Source organism: Primulina huaijiensis, unplaced genomic scaffold (genome assembly GCF_012295235.1).
Source record: "Primulina huaijiensis isolate GDHJ02 unplaced genomic scaffold, ASM1229523v2 scaffold42781, whole genome shotgun sequence".
Lineage (NCBI taxonomy): Eukaryota > Viridiplantae > Streptophyta > Magnoliopsida > Lamiales > Gesneriaceae > Primulina > Primulina huaijiensis.
In genome coordinates this window covers 148888-164422 of record NW_027360306.1, presented here as the reverse complement: position 1 = coordinate 164422, position 15535 = coordinate 148888, and the positions used below count along the sequence as shown (strand labels likewise).

The window sequence follows — 15535 nt, the reverse complement described above, 5'->3', positions numbered from 1 at the left end:
CTGTGAGACCGTCTCACAAGAGTTTTTGTGTAGTAGTATATGGTACATTGAGAATGTTTCTCTCTTATTATAATATCATTAGATCGTGTGAGTTTTTCATATTTTTATGGAAGTTGACATATATTTAGACAAACTATATCATAAGAAGAAAAATCATCTAAATGTAACATAGAATAATCCGAGAAACATATACACCTACAAAGGAAAAATAGGGGGAAAAATAATCTGTTTATACAAATAAATAGGTGCCAAAATTGTTTTTATTTATTTATTACAAGTTGCATAATCATGCACCTAATCTTAATAACGAGGAATGGTTGTTTATTGCCGATAAAACAGTTACATTTATTTGCCTAAACGTAGTAGATGAGTCATTTATGTTGGCAAATGGGCAGGTAAATGTAACATGGGTGGTCCTTTAACTTTGAAATATGGAGATGTAAGACGCAAAGAGTGATATGATTGGATTCAGTTTAGTTAGGTACACATCCATTTCCATCTTTAACTTATATCAGCGTAATGGATTTTCAGGTTCTTACAGAATGGAGTTTTTTCCGAATTCAAATACTTCCATCCAAGGACAACCTATTTATCTCAAACTAAGATGTCTAGTTTTACAGCTTGCACACGAATTTCATTGTCTCAAAAAGAATTAAAATCAAACTCAATTGACTATATACTCAGTTTCCCCATTCTTGGAAAATTTTGCCTACGCTTCGGGACACGCGAAAAATGGGAGCCACTTGTTCTGAACACAAACTTAAGAAGCTAAACATGCAAGAAGTTGCTGGCACATTTTCCTTACATCCAGGGAAGGATCTGTCAAGGACAGGTTTTGGAGCAACGCTCGTGCTTCCAAGAGACCTACGGATACACGTTCAACTACCTCTTCTTCACTTGCCATCAAGCACACGAGCAACTTAACGCCCGCTATTTTCTCCTGTTAACAATGAAAGACTATGAATTAAGCACTAAGAAAAGAATCCCTGAATCATATAACAACGTGCATAAACCATAAGACATAGGTAAGTAAAGAATGAAGAATCCAAATTTATAGATCAATGGCATGGATTTTCCGTGTACCGGATAGGTTCTCGCTCAGTATGGGAGTTTATTAGGTTGCAGAAAGTAAACAAGCAATTTTCTGCAAGTGCAAAGTATAAGCACTACGACAAGATAAAGGCATTTGTATGCCAGATAATTTTTAATGATAAAGGCTGTGAACAAATTATAACTGGCAAGCAAATGACACCCACACAAGAATTTCACATCTTTAAGCTTTCATAAGCAGTCAGAGAAATTTTTACTCCGTTTAAAATGAATTATCCGCTTATATTAACAGATGGAACAGGAACTACAGCACATAAAAAAGTGAAAAACAGAAAAGTAGTCCACCGATGCTTCATTCTGACAACCACGGTGTAGACAGACAGTTCTGGAAAGTCAGTGAATGTACAAAACCATACGAATAGAAACTAGCGGTGAGAGTCAGGCAGTAAAAGCACAAGGCTGTTATTAACAAGATGGAGTTCAGAAACATTCTAAGTGCTACACACATAAATTTAACACGTGGAAAAAATAACCAGAAAACCGTTGCCCAAACTAGAGTGAGCAAAAAATAAGATACCTTTTGTGATCCTTCTCTAAGAGATTTGAGAGCGACATCGAGGAGACCAGAAGAATACGGAAGAATTAAAGACTTCATATGATATGCCACTGAGAAGAGAACCTGGACACATGCAGCCCTAATATCTGGCTCCACCATTTCCTGGAAAAAAAAATTACAATTGCAGTCCCTAAATAATAAGCTATATCAGATCCTTCGAAGTATAAGAAATTTGCATACCCCTACAGCACGAAGAACACGTGGAAGAATTTTTTTGACATATGGCTTCTTTTCAGTTGCTGATGTCTTCTGGCAGGCACTTATAAGGACATTAGCCATACATAAGCGAAATGAGAGGTGGGTTGTACCCTCAGATTTCCAGTCACCTCCATCAGATTCGAAAGGAAACTTCTTGTCGTCGGTCAATTGATTGATCACGTACAAAAGGACAGAGCCTCTATGAGCAGAATCGCCTGCAATTTTGTTAAATAAAGGCCCTTTGTGCACTGGTTGTCATTATAATGTGTACACAAATTTAAAGCTATACCAACCAGAATGCTTTCTACTTGCCGCAAAAGATGAATTCTCCATGGTTGAAATCTCTGAGGATTGTGAATCTTGTAGCTCAGAGCACAACATCAATGCCAAGCTATCTATGCACCCATGTTGTGCTTTCGAAACTGAAGCCATATTGAGGTCATCAGACATCAAATCTAGGGGGAGAGACAGTAGCATAGTGAAGTGATTACTTACTTTCATCCTTGTCTACTGATGGCCAACATAGAATATTTTGTATTGATTTCCTCATTCTAAATAAATTAGAATGTTCACAAGCTTTAAAACCTCTCACCTAATCCAGAAAACATGTGGCCAATTGAAAACAAGCAAACACAAATAGTAAAAATGTTGTGTATAAATGTTTACGAGAAGTTTACCGTAAGAGCTGTACAGAAGGAAAACAAGCAAACTTTGATACTCAACACATCCATTGCATATGCAGCGTATTCCAACTTTGAGGACAAGACAGGAATCAGAACCTGTGAAATAAGGGAAACCTAATTGATTGACACAACTTGACAAAAGAAGTCACGAACCAAATAAAAACACCTGACATAACACAAAATAAAAGTCTTCCAGCGCACATCTACTAGCAACATCCTTCTCCGGTTCTAATATAAAGTTTTGATGTATTTTTAAAAAAATTCAAAGAAATTATCCATTCTCCTGCCGTAGCTCTCAAGAAGGGTTGTTAGGTATGAAAACGCTTTCCAAACAGAAATTCTGATGACTCTACCAGTAGATAAATACCCGCCAAAGTCCTACCAACATAAGATATTATCTCAAAATATTGTTCGGATACAATTGACAAATGCTTCTATTACTTGCAAGAGTTTGAGTTGATTATCTCAAAATATCATCAGAACTTCAGAATCGTTACTTAGAAAGACATCTAAATATCTTGTTCAGTCAGCCAACAGTTCGAGTCAACGTCAGAAGAAAATCTCCAACACATTAGCATTAAAGGAAGTCCCAATCCTCCGAATACCAAAATGAAAACAAAAAATGGAAGTGTATCAGGTAATGACTGCAGAATCAGTTTCAAACCAAATAGTTCCTACCTTGGGATGAAGCCGCCCACAAAGCTCGGCAGCAAGTTTTCGAACATCTTCAAATTCAGACTTACTCAATGCCCTAAATAAGTCAGAATAGAATATTATTTTTCTTTTTCTTTCTAAAACAGTAAAACCTGAAACTGAAAGTGCTTCATTTGTATGGTAAACCTGCTTATCAGCAAGGCAGCAATGCACTCTGTGCCCTCAATGCTTAAGAGCTTGTTCTCTGAAGGCAAGAGAATACAGTATGACACCCGAGAGGAGAAAAAATTGGATCAATGAATTTCAACAGATCAAAAGGTCCGAGTTATTGTTCTTTTGCTACAGATGATACAAGTTTTGACACTTCATTTAGATGTAAGAACAAGTAATCAAATTTTATATAGTTCCTGGATTATGAAATTTTAAAGATACAAAATCCGACCAATGATGGTCCAAACAATCATTTTGATATCCCTTTTTACATATAGAAACCGAAAAGGACCCTCACTAGAAACTATCGGACCTGAAAATTCAACCTAGATGATGGTGAATCTCAATACCCTAAAAGGCCATGGATCAATTTGTCCACCCACTTTTTATGAAAAAAGATAAGATAATTAGGACATAGTGAAAGACATGGAATGCAAAACTCATAAAGTATCCTTCACAAGCTTCACTAAGACATTCTCTCAATGTTTATGCATTCATATGCCGTTAACTTTTGCATATTATACACTAACATTAAGTGTTTAAGGAGAAACATGAACAATAAATGACACATAGTTAAAAAAGAAACATACCATGTAGATCACATGTTTTTAGAAAATTGCCATATAGTATAGGAGAATTGAGGTTATCAAAAACTCTCAGAGGAAGCAGTCTGATTACAAGCAACGGGCAAAGATGACAGAAAAGACGATCCTCAAAACTCATAGCATCACCGTTTCCAATTGTCATTTCTTCATCAATTCTGTTTACAGACAAAAATATAAGATACAGGAAAAAATACAAGACTGGAAATTAATTAAATACCATACCATCATCGCATATATCCCTAAACAAACTAGATTATGCCATGTCAAAGGAAAACAGCGACTTAAGCTACAAAAAGAATAAAATGATGGATGCAAAAGAGAAGCATCAAATTTGTATGCGACGAGAAGTTAGGCGGACGTGGTTCTTTATTTTGGTCACTCATTTACTTTATCAACAACAAATTTGAGGTTGAAATGACATGTTAAAACAAATATTCACCTCCCCAACTCTCACCAAGTTGGATTTAGGAGCATTCACTGGAGGGAGCACTAAAGATTTACTTTTCATAAATTTTTTGACAATTTATTAGGCGAAAATGAGTAGGAATATCATGATAAATTATAATTTTCACACAAAGGTCATGAGCCATAAATATTCAGAAACTAGAGATTTTATGACCCTGTCTGCATCTTAAGATATAGCAGATTACTACCAAATATTCATGCCTTCTTGTCATGCTTACGAAAGCAACACACACTGAAAGGAGATGATCGAAGATTGTAATGCAGCCCTTGTTTCCTAACTGCAATTAATGCATGTAAGCAACCGTATGCCATATGCTTACAAGTGTGCGAGCTATTCAAAAATACAAAACTGCCAAGGTTGATGACAGAATGAGTGATCACCAGCTTACTTTTTCAAGCAACAGCACAACAGTGCAATCACTCAAAACATAAAAACCAAGAGAGACAGCAACAAAGAGTTTCATGGGTTATACACCCTCTCACGACAACAGCCTTCTGTACATAAAGAATAAATCAAAACAGGTTCAGAATTTCCAAACTTTATTTTAACATGATTGCGAAGTGACTCTAATCCAGGAAAGTCCTTTCTGGAAAATTTGAACACTAGGACAAGTCGCGAAGCTACAACACCATGTGATAGATAAACTAGAAAATAGATGTAGAGAATCGATCAGAATTTTCTACAGGAAAAGGCAAACAAATGCTTACACACTCTCATAATTAGCTAGCTCCCAGCAAACTATCATCCACAGTTTTATGCCCTAGAGGACTAGAAATTTAGAAGTAACCATTCTGCAAACTATTTGGGAGCAGATAGAGGCATGGTGTATGTAGGACATAGCAATGTCAGCTCAAGTTCTAAAGTTCCATGATTACAGATTCATGAGCAAAGCAACTGTGGAATCATCGATAGTTGGCGCTTTAGCCATCACATTCACGTGCATGCATATAAATATTTAAGTGAACTGCTTTTCTCGAGAAATGGTGTCGGGAGACTTCATACACCAGGAAAAGGGAAACACTACTCCCTTTGCACCCACGTCAGAAATGAGGGCGAGATCATTGAAATGGTCGGATCAGAGTGAATATTTACTTACTCCTTTTGTTCCCTTGCATATGATAAAAGCCGGTAAAAAATTACATCCACTGCTGCAGCCATGTATTCACTTATATGACTAAGGAATCTGACAATAACCGCATTTGATGGTTCAGCTAACATCTTGACTGTCAAGGCACCTGCGATTGCGTTCCAATCTTCAACCTGAAGATTTCATCAAACTGCTGTAGTTAATATCAGATCAAAAGTTAACCATAATACATCATTAATATGTTCGTAGAAAAGCCAAATTACGTCAAAGAATCTTATTCTTTTTCCCTGTGAATAAAAGCCAATCATAAGGCAATTTGGATAGACCAAGTTCTCTTATGACGAGGCTCCTAGTCTGATTTAGCTTAATCCTCAATAAAGAAACTACAAATTGAGCCTGACCAAACGCTACTTAACAAAAAGATGTCCTCTGACTCTCACTAAATAGGTAACATAGGGAATTCTCAGGTATAGTTGTACAATGCCTTTTCCTTATCATGAAAACAAAGGTGATATGGAGGCTTTTATTTAGTTCAGCCAAAATGAAGATTATCGTAGTTGATAATACTCACATTTTTTGCCCACTCAGGGAGCAACTTTAGCAGGCCACCAGTATCTAAAGCTGATCCTGTGATGAAAAGGTTGAAAGGAGATTAAGTTATGCATGATATTCTCATATGTAATAAGAATGTTGACTTTTTCTTAATTGACTTATCTTTTAGGTAAGGGGGAGGAGGAGGAAGCAGCCATTCATGGCAAGAACGAAGTCCAATTCGACTAAGCAAAAACCATGAATCCTAGTGTAATACATACCTTCTTTGCTTCTAGAGGGAGACCCTGAAAGATCTGAGCCTTCACGGAGATTGCTGCAACAGATAATGTTGAGGTTTTTAGGTACAAATGCAAATGCGTAAAAATATAGATGAACCAAACTTCTGTTGAGTGAAGTCTTCATTCACTTTCAACACTTCAATCTTCTAAAAAGGACTTGAGTTGCTACGTTTACAAATATTAGTCAATTTTACAAAGATTACAAAGGCAAAATAAAAATAAGTGCATAGTCAGCTACCTGAGACAATCGATCAGCATGCACAAAATCTCAGGTTCTTGTTTATGATTGATCAGCAAGGCTATGAGAGTGGTACTTGCCAATAATTGTATTTTATCATCTGTTGAATAACTCAAGCCAACTAGTGCAGGCAAAACCAATGGCGGATCTGTAAAATATTTTATTAGAGATGTTCTCAGTTAAAAGAAAGTGAATCAATTAGTACATAAGAAAGGCGAGATCTGGTAGTAGGAATGGGAAAATAAGTTATCTCCAACAATTGGATGACTGTGAGTAAGTAAAGAAACAGATGACATATAGTCCCATTTACTCCTCCAGTTCATCAACCCAGTAGAAAATTTCAAGTTTGTGACAGTGTATAAAGTTAAAAAATTTTGATGTGCACTAAATAAAAAAGGTAGATTGTTACTGAACTAAGATGCAAAGTCACAGGTTAAAAGTCAACCTGATTCGTACAGTGGCTTCACTAAGTGAAGGAAGAAACATAAATACTTAAACTAACCGATCTTCGGAATCAAATTAGCTGCCTGATTTTGTATAATCAAATCTTCATCTTCAAGACATTTTACCAAGCGGTTTGCAACATCTTGCCTGCAAGTTAAATATATTATAAGAAGTTAATGTAAACAAAAAAGGTTGAGGAATTATGAAAAATGTTTGAGGCCCAGAAAATTAGCTGACGTACCACGTTGTTCTTGAAAGTGTGCTATCTGAACCAGAAGACATGTGAACGATATCTGTTACAACATCAAAAGCATTCCTCCTCTGTGCAACATTTTTAGAATCAATCCGCTTCAGAACTTCTTGAAGGCAGTTGCTATTTGAGCATCTGTCAAATTCATTGATTCCAGTCAAACAATAAAATACATGTGAACCCCAAAAAAATGCCTCTATGTGCAAATACCTTGAGCAATATTCCGCAACAAGCTTAACGATGGCTTTTGCAGCCGCATCTTGCTCATCCAAAAAATTCAATAGCAAAGGCAGAAAAGCATCCATTTGTCTAGTCTCATCAAGACTGCTTTTGTACAAAATATGGTTTGTATTGAAGATGAGTGCCTTAAATATGCTAATCACTCCATCAATTACTTCTTCATCAGCACACCGCAGCTGTAATACATTCAAAGTAGACACTTAAAAGGCAACGCATTTTTAAATATTAAAAAATTCCATCCTAATCTATATCACTAGGATGCTAGACAACATCAGCCCGCAAGACCAACAATGATATAAAAATTCCAATGAGCAATTAACTGGTTGGTTTTATCCAAAAACACTATGCCACTTAAGAATGTCGATGGATCAATTCATGCACTTTAATGTGAAAACCAACTTAGTTAAACACTTACGAGGGGTAGACCGCAGGAATTCTTTAGAAGAATACAAGTTCTCTCTAAAATGTAAAACAAAACCCAGAATCAACTTGATCTGTATTAACTTGGACAATTGATTGTTTTCATTAGAAATCTTTTCACAATTTGATATTTATAAAGTTCCAGAATCTTCTAGGGTTGGAGATCAAATGCGGGTTTTAATTTAGTAAATGTTATATCCTGAATAAAAAACATACTCATGCTGGATTCTCTAAGCTATATAAACTATCAAGTCTTCCCGCAAAGACAGACTTCAGTTTTTTTAAGAAATTTTACTGTGGATGTGCATCCCTTCGACAGGAAAACTTACTGGATCAGTGGATCATACAGCTGATTCCGACTTTTCTAATTCCCCTCACATTCTTTTTCCTGCTTTACTAATTCAAGTACTGTTTATCACATCTTCAACCTAAACTCCTCCCAATAAAGAAGTTGATTACGGATTGTCAATTGCTAAACATGAATAGGAAAAAAAACAAGGTAAGATGAAATCAGACAAGGGCAGACCGCAGACTCCACATTCAACATAATCAAAACAAACATGAAGTAAGATATTTAAGGTTGTAAAGATTTATATGTATATGGACAAGAAACTGATCATAAGAATACCACATTTCCATTAATCAAACAATACACTTCACCCCAACTTAATCTGAGAAATGCATGGTGTTACCTGGGACATGAGAGCTTGAGTAATACGAGATCCAAATTCTTCTAGAGCATTTCCAAATTGCTGATTATCTAGCCGACCCAGCATAAGCAAAAGGCAGTTTAGGAAGAAATTCATTGTCTCTGTTCTGCTGTCTCCACTCAAACTAGGTTCTTCAACTTGGTCACCTGCATAAAACTGCATGTGCAGGACATAAGAATCTGAAGAATGAAATGAAGAACCAGCAATTACAGAAGACTCACGCCATAGTATTAAACAAATTAATATTTGCATGTTCACTCATTTTCTAAACTGGAGTTCGAAGAAGAAGCTGTGGTGAGCCGTCAAAACGGGCCGCCCGCAACCCGCCACAACCCACCATTTGACGGGACGGGCCGCCCGCCATTTAAGCGGGTTGGGAAATTGCCATCCCAACCCACCTATTTGGTTAGACGGGGCGAGCTTAGCAATTTTAAGTTATATTAGGTTATTTGCCCACCATTTAGGCGGGTCAGGAAATCGTCAACCCAACCCGCCTATTTGGTAGGGCGGGACGGGGCAACCCGACGAACCTTACCCATTTTGACTTGACAGCTCGTGCAACCCCAAAACCTGACAACTTGAGATTTAAAGTTCCACTCACCAACAGAAGTTCATGAAAGGTCACAACATACTAATGTCAACAGAGTGAAGGATATTATATCTCTATAGAAAACCTTGAATCACAAGATTCTGCAGATTATATTAACCATACTATTTGCCCACATTGTAAGATAAAGTCAACAAATTACCAGTTCCCACTACTGTAACTTGAAGGCTAAAAATAGTCATCAACAGCAGAAAACAGAATTTTCTCTTGTAAAAGTTTGATTTTAATTATGCAATGCACTTCAAATTACATTCACAATGTCTATGTTTTTATTTTTGGAAATTATGTAACTGAATCATTCTCACATGCAAACAGAAACAACAACAAAGAAACCAATCAACCGTTTAACACAAAAATATTTCAAAGTAAAAAAACTGAATATTAGAGGATACATTACGAATGTATTGTGTTTGAAGCCTTACGAAAGTTTAAAGCATCATAAATGTTCCAAATATAACCAGTAAACTCATCAGACAACATCCCCCAAGCCTAGACACAGAGATAGAGAAAAAGAAAGGAGAATGCCTAATTTATGCAAACTGAGTGCTCTATGCAGCAAAACAAGATGACTTTGCTTAACCTGCACAAGTAATTCCTATGCAAATGAAAAGAGAAACAACTTTTCACCTTGTTCCTCCACCATCAACAATGTAAACAACATGACTACATCAAGAAATGTTACCTGGATACCAGACAAATATTGGTCAAATAGTTCTTTCCATTGCTGAGAGAATTTGCGATCTTCCAAGTGCAAAAGGATGCCATAATGTTTCCAGCAAGAAGACAGGAGCAATGACCCAGCCTTCAGCATTTTTGACTCTGCTATCAACAACACAAATAAGAGCACAGAAACTAAAGGTTGGGGACTATTAAAATAATTAACAATATTAAAAACTTCAAAGATTCAATATCAACAACACCTGCCTCATTTTGACGGCAACCATATTGTTCTTGAATTCCCTGAAGCCACTTCAGTACTCTCTGCAATCCATTTGCATGCAAAGAACGACTTTTCCGGCTCCACTGCAATTAAACCACCTTTTCAATAAGCTGAAAAAGTCAACTCACAGTCAGAAAGCCCAATAAGCACCAAAAGCTGGGACAGTTAACACACCCCTGTTAGGATTCACCCACTGATTTTTTATATTTCCTTTGTAGCATTTGTGTCATTGAGATACAGTACCTACTTACATTTATATCAAATATTACTTCCCACAATGCATTAACCTTTTAATTTATATTTAGTAAACTTCTACGGAATAAAAGAAAAAAGATTTTGAAGTCCCAATTTTGAAAACAATTTTAAGGCTAATCCAAATAGGGGAATCGACAATTTCCCACTACAGCGCCAAACAAAATGTTATCTGATTCGAGCAAAGAGTGGAAACTGTAGCATATCTATCAGTGCCGAAAAAGAGGTTAGGGAGAAGGTAAGAAAAATAAACTCCTATCTAGTTTTGGCTTTTCATCTAATGCTCGAACGGCCATTAGGGAAGAGGAACTAAAAAATCACTGCATAATCACATATATATGGAATAGCCAATAATCCTAAAAACTAGTAGACTGGGAAATTTTAAACTCACTCGTGCAGGGCAGTTTTTCCCTAGCAAGGCCTGTTGACTGTCCGAGTCACCATCACTAACACCAACCTATCTTCATTATTGAACCCAACTAAAGAAACCTCAAGAATCGTCATCATCTTAAGAGCTCTCAATGTGTACATTAGTTTGCAATGCATGAGAATGACGTTGAACGAGGTTGACCATATATGTGGGATACAAGAAAGCAGGTAAAACAAAGACGAACCAGATTCTATCCCCCTGATAAAACAATGTCCGTCTGGTAATTAAGTTACAGTTTCCATCAAGATAAGAACCTTAAATGGCAATCAAAGAGCAAACACAAGGTGATACTAATCTAAGCATGCTTTCTATTTGCAGCAGTAGAATTGAAAAGATAATATATCTAAGCATTTTCGAAAGGATGCAATTTATGAATTGAAAAAGATAATGATACTATTAACATTTCCTCTGGCACGATTAATAGAACCTCGAAACTGTTTGGACCCAATTTGGTGCTTCCAAGTCACAAATGACTTTCCTAGAATTCTCAAACAGCTCAAAGGATAACATGGAGCTCGCAACATCAATGCACTAATTATTGCTTTCATATTTTGTATTGAATAAGATCAAAAGTAAGAGAAGTCCCACCTCATATTTGCAGTTTGCTTGAGGCCTGTCCATGGAATAATTCTTTTATTTTCAAAACATCCAAAACCAGGTCGAGAATTATTCAAAAGGAGGGGGACAGAAAAGATATAACCCAGACATGCAGAAAATTGGGGGAAAACGAAAAATATTGAAGAACACATCTGTGAGTATATAGCGGTAAATATGAAGAAATATGCATAAAGGAAATGAGAAAGGAAAAGCTAAGGGCATACAGCTGTAAGTTTCTTCACTAAGGTTATAAGGGCATCAAGATTATTCCAAAGCATTAATTTCGGTTCTGAGTCGCCGGGCAATTCAGATGCTTTGCTCCATTTTTTTATTTCGCTGTCACCCGAAAAAGATGGCAACAAAGCGGGAGACAGATTTTTAGAATAAACAACTGACGATTTCTGCTTGCTATGTACATTTTTGGAAGCCAGCTCCTTTCTGGCCAATGCTACTGTAAGTGATACAATGAAATCAGCAGCAGCTACTGCAAGACGAGTTGGCAACTCAAATCCATCCTGCATACGCCTACATTTTCCAGCAACAAAGATAAGGTCAGCTAATGCACAAATACCGATGGTCACCCAAGTTGACATCCAGGTACTGTGACAGTGTGACTACACCCAATTTCACATTAAAAATATCTAACAACAACCACAGTGACTAATTAAACCCAGTAGCATCTATCTGATGTCTACTTTGATTACAGGAGACATAAAAAACAAATGTCTTCCAGACAGACACCAAGAAATTATCAACTTCTCCATCGGAATCCACAGAAAGAATTAGAAGGGCATAGCGTGAGAGACAAACAGACCCTCCATCTTGAATTCGCGTTAGTAAAAATCTACCAACAGTCATACCATAGGATTGAATAGGTGTTTAGGAGGGGAAAAGGTACAATAGGATTTTAGAATAAATATGTTCCTGGAAATATTGCTTCTACGTTGATTAAAGTGGAAGCTATTTAGCGCCAAAAAAAAAGGAAGATCCCGGTATCCCACCGTTCATTTGGAAGTACTGGTGTATTACACAAGCTGAAACCCATCAAGCCATTAAACGCCGATGAGGACAGACTACATCAATTGCTTATCAGTAAGTAAAAGCACACATACCTTCCCTTGCACATTATAGATAAAAGCTGGTTCATACATGAACAGAATATCTTCAAAATGTCATAACATTTTTCCCTCATTCCTACACAAGAGCCAAAAGTTAAGTTAACAACTCCTGAAAAATTCACCAGTAAACTCCACGCTACATTTAGACATATCAGGAGAACAAAGGCCATGCATATATATGTATGATCAAATACCACTGGTTTCCAAGTTGTTCTCTGCATTCTCATACTCAATAATTCTACGTCCAAGTAAACACCAGCCAAGAGCAACATAACTATCATCCTTTCTAGAAATTATTCCGGCTAAATTTCGGACGAAGACTTGGAACAATCCCTCCTCTAGAAACAGCCAGTTCAGAAGTATCATGTTCTGGTTTCCATGTTTCGACTCTTTGATTTTCAGTTCCTGAGTTAACACAATAAACATCGACAGATCAATACAAATCCTCACAACCAACTAACTTCACGTCCAAGAAAATGAGATGGACAGAACTCGACAAGAACAGGATCCTTCCACAAATTTTTAGCATGAATAGTGTATACATTGCAGATTGTAAAGAGTTAGAAAGTTAAAAAATTTGCTTAAAAAAGGAGGAAAAAAACAGAAACGAAGTGTGTACATGTTCAATCATGGGAACAAGAACTTGGTCCATGTGCCCGTATTTTTCCTCTGCTTCAACTACGTATTTGTGAAGAAACCATAGAGAATGTTCCAAAGAAACTGGGAAAAAAAAACAAATAACAAGGTAGAATCAGAGAGTAAAAACTAGAACAAAGCCAAAATGGGGTAAATAAAACAGCATACACTCACAAGAAGAATTACCAAAAAATAATTTGCATACCATCGATAGAGGCGATAATTTCAGGCTGTGAACGGAGACAAGAAATGGCGTTCTGCAGTTTCTTGGGCTTGGCGTTGAGGAGGGAAGTCATGACGCGGCCAACGGTCGCGGATACCATAAAGCCCGGGACCGACTCAGCAATTGCCGGCGGTGGCAAAGATAAAAAAGAAACCCGCCCAATTAATTGCTCTTCTTCTTCTTCCATCATCTCTGTATACAAGAATCGAAATTCGTTTGTGTAACGTTTCGAAAATAAAAAAGAAAAGAGAAGAACACCAAGTACAAAACCTTCTATTTCCCCGCTGCTATTTATGTTTTTCAAGATTCCTTTTCCCAAATTTTTATTATTATATAATATATATATATATATATATATATATATATATAGTTAATAAAAAGTATGAAACTTAATTTTTATAAAATATTATTATTAATGTATACAACATAAGAAATAAATTAATTACATTGTGACTACAAATAAGGAATAAACCAAAAATACTAATATTATGGTACAAATAAAAATAAATAACGTGAAATAAAATAATAATAGTAATATTATTATTAGAAATATTAAAAATAACGATATTAATAAAATTACAATAATGATACAAATAATATTTTATTATACTTTTGAATAGATTTTTTTTATTGTATTTCATCAACTTTTTTCTAAAATGCAGTATTTGTTAAATTTTGATAAAAATATATTGTAAATATATAATAGATTAATTTTTATTTTCCTTTGGTAAGCTTATTTAACAATGAAAATTCATTCGAAATTCATTGATTTCAAATGAGTTTATCAAAATACAAGATTTGTGGATCCCATAATTCAGACTAATTGTAATTTAGAGAATGGTAATTTAGCACGCTACTTTAAATATGGTACCGATAATGAATTTTGCGCTAGTGGGCTTTGCAAACTAAGTTGTAATTTTAATGGGCTTCAATGAGACTAATTAGGCCCATTCTATTAAAATCAATTGTTCTTGTTTTCTTGGCCTTCGCGCGATCATTTGGCAGTTGGAAAAGAGGGGTAAAACCTTAACGCCATGGCGGACGACGACTATGAGATGGACGGAGAGTTGGTAAATATTCGTAATTTAATTAAATTTTTAGGTATACCGAGAATACAATATCAAAAAATATTGAATTTATCGAAATTTTTGGTATCCTGAATTTTTTTGTACGATATGATATTGATACCGAAATTTTCGGTATAATAACAGTATCAAATTCAAATATTTTTTTTTACACCGAAATCTGGAAATAATATAGAGTGGGTCTTATGTGAGACCGTCTCACGGATCTTAATCTGTGAGACGGGTCAACCTTACCCATATTCACAATAAAAAGTAATACTATTAGCATAAAAAGTAATATTTTTTCATGGATGACCCAAATAAGATATCCGTCTCACAAATACGACCCGTGAGACCGTCTCACACAAGTTTTTGCCAATAATATATATAATATTTTTAAATAATAAAGTTAGTTTTTTTTAAATAATATAAGATAATTTTCAATATAAAACGATATATACTTATATCATACCGAAATATCGATATATCATAACATTTCAGTATAATCGCACCGTATAAGTACAATTTTTTTAATACCGTATTTTTGGCACAATGCAAAAGTGGAGATTTCGATTTCACTTGATAATAGTATCATTTGAAATTCGTTCTACTTTGTATTACTAATGTGTAAATAAATAATACGTGAATTTGAGATTTTATCGATTATTTTATTGTAGATAATAAAAATAATCTAAATCCTTATATTTTCAAATCCATCTCCTCAAGTGCATTACAAGAAAACATAGAGAGAATATAAAGATATGCTATTATATATTAAAGAAAATATTTCTATGTTTTTTTCTAGGTCAATGCAAAAGTGGAGCCACATGTATGCTCACCTGTATTATGAGCGGGTTCTTATATTTTTAATCTAAATATTGTAGCCGTCGGTATGGGTCTGGGTTAGGGGAATCCGCCCATGGAAGCAACCGGCATAATCCCTAATTACAAACCCACATTCCATTCC

General features: G+C 35.6%; 1 protein-coding gene across 3 annotated transcripts; it reads right to left on the bottom strand.

Annotated features, from left to right (window-relative positions):
• Positions 1–427: 427 nt before the first annotated feature.
• Positions 428–13773, bottom strand: LOC140969784 (uncharacterized). Of its 3 annotated transcripts, XM_073431240.1 has the most exons (25): positions 13487–13772; positions 13265–13365; positions 12840–13050; positions 12640–12721; positions 11752–12052; positions 10229–10331; positions 9991–10127; positions 8684–8857; positions 7542–7747; positions 7323–7466; positions 7140–7228; positions 6638–6785; positions 6382–6434; positions 6141–6196; positions 5579–5742; positions 4002–4171; positions 3709–3724; positions 3388–3426; positions 3226–3298; positions 2542–2643; positions 2360–2456; positions 2158–2286; positions 1847–2079; positions 1628–1768; positions 428–940 (listed from the first exon to the last, which is right to left on the bottom strand). In XM_073431240.1, exons 1-25 carry the CDS (start codon positions 13692–13694, stop codon positions 761–763), a joined length of 3357 nt encoding a protein of 1118 aa, XP_073287341.1. In that variant the 5' UTR covers positions 13695–13772; the 3' UTR covers positions 428–760. The 3 variants fall into 3 exon arrangements, 2 of the variants coding, with proteins under 2 accessions (XP_073287341.1, XP_073287340.1); XM_073431239.1 differs by lacking the exon at positions 3709–3724 and having other exon boundaries at positions 430–940; positions 3388–3445; XR_012174010.1 differs by lacking the exons at positions 428–940; positions 3709–3724 and having other exon boundaries at positions 1627–1768; positions 1847–2063; positions 3388–3445; positions 13487–13773.
• Between the last annotated feature and the right edge of the window lie 1762 nt (positions 13774–15535).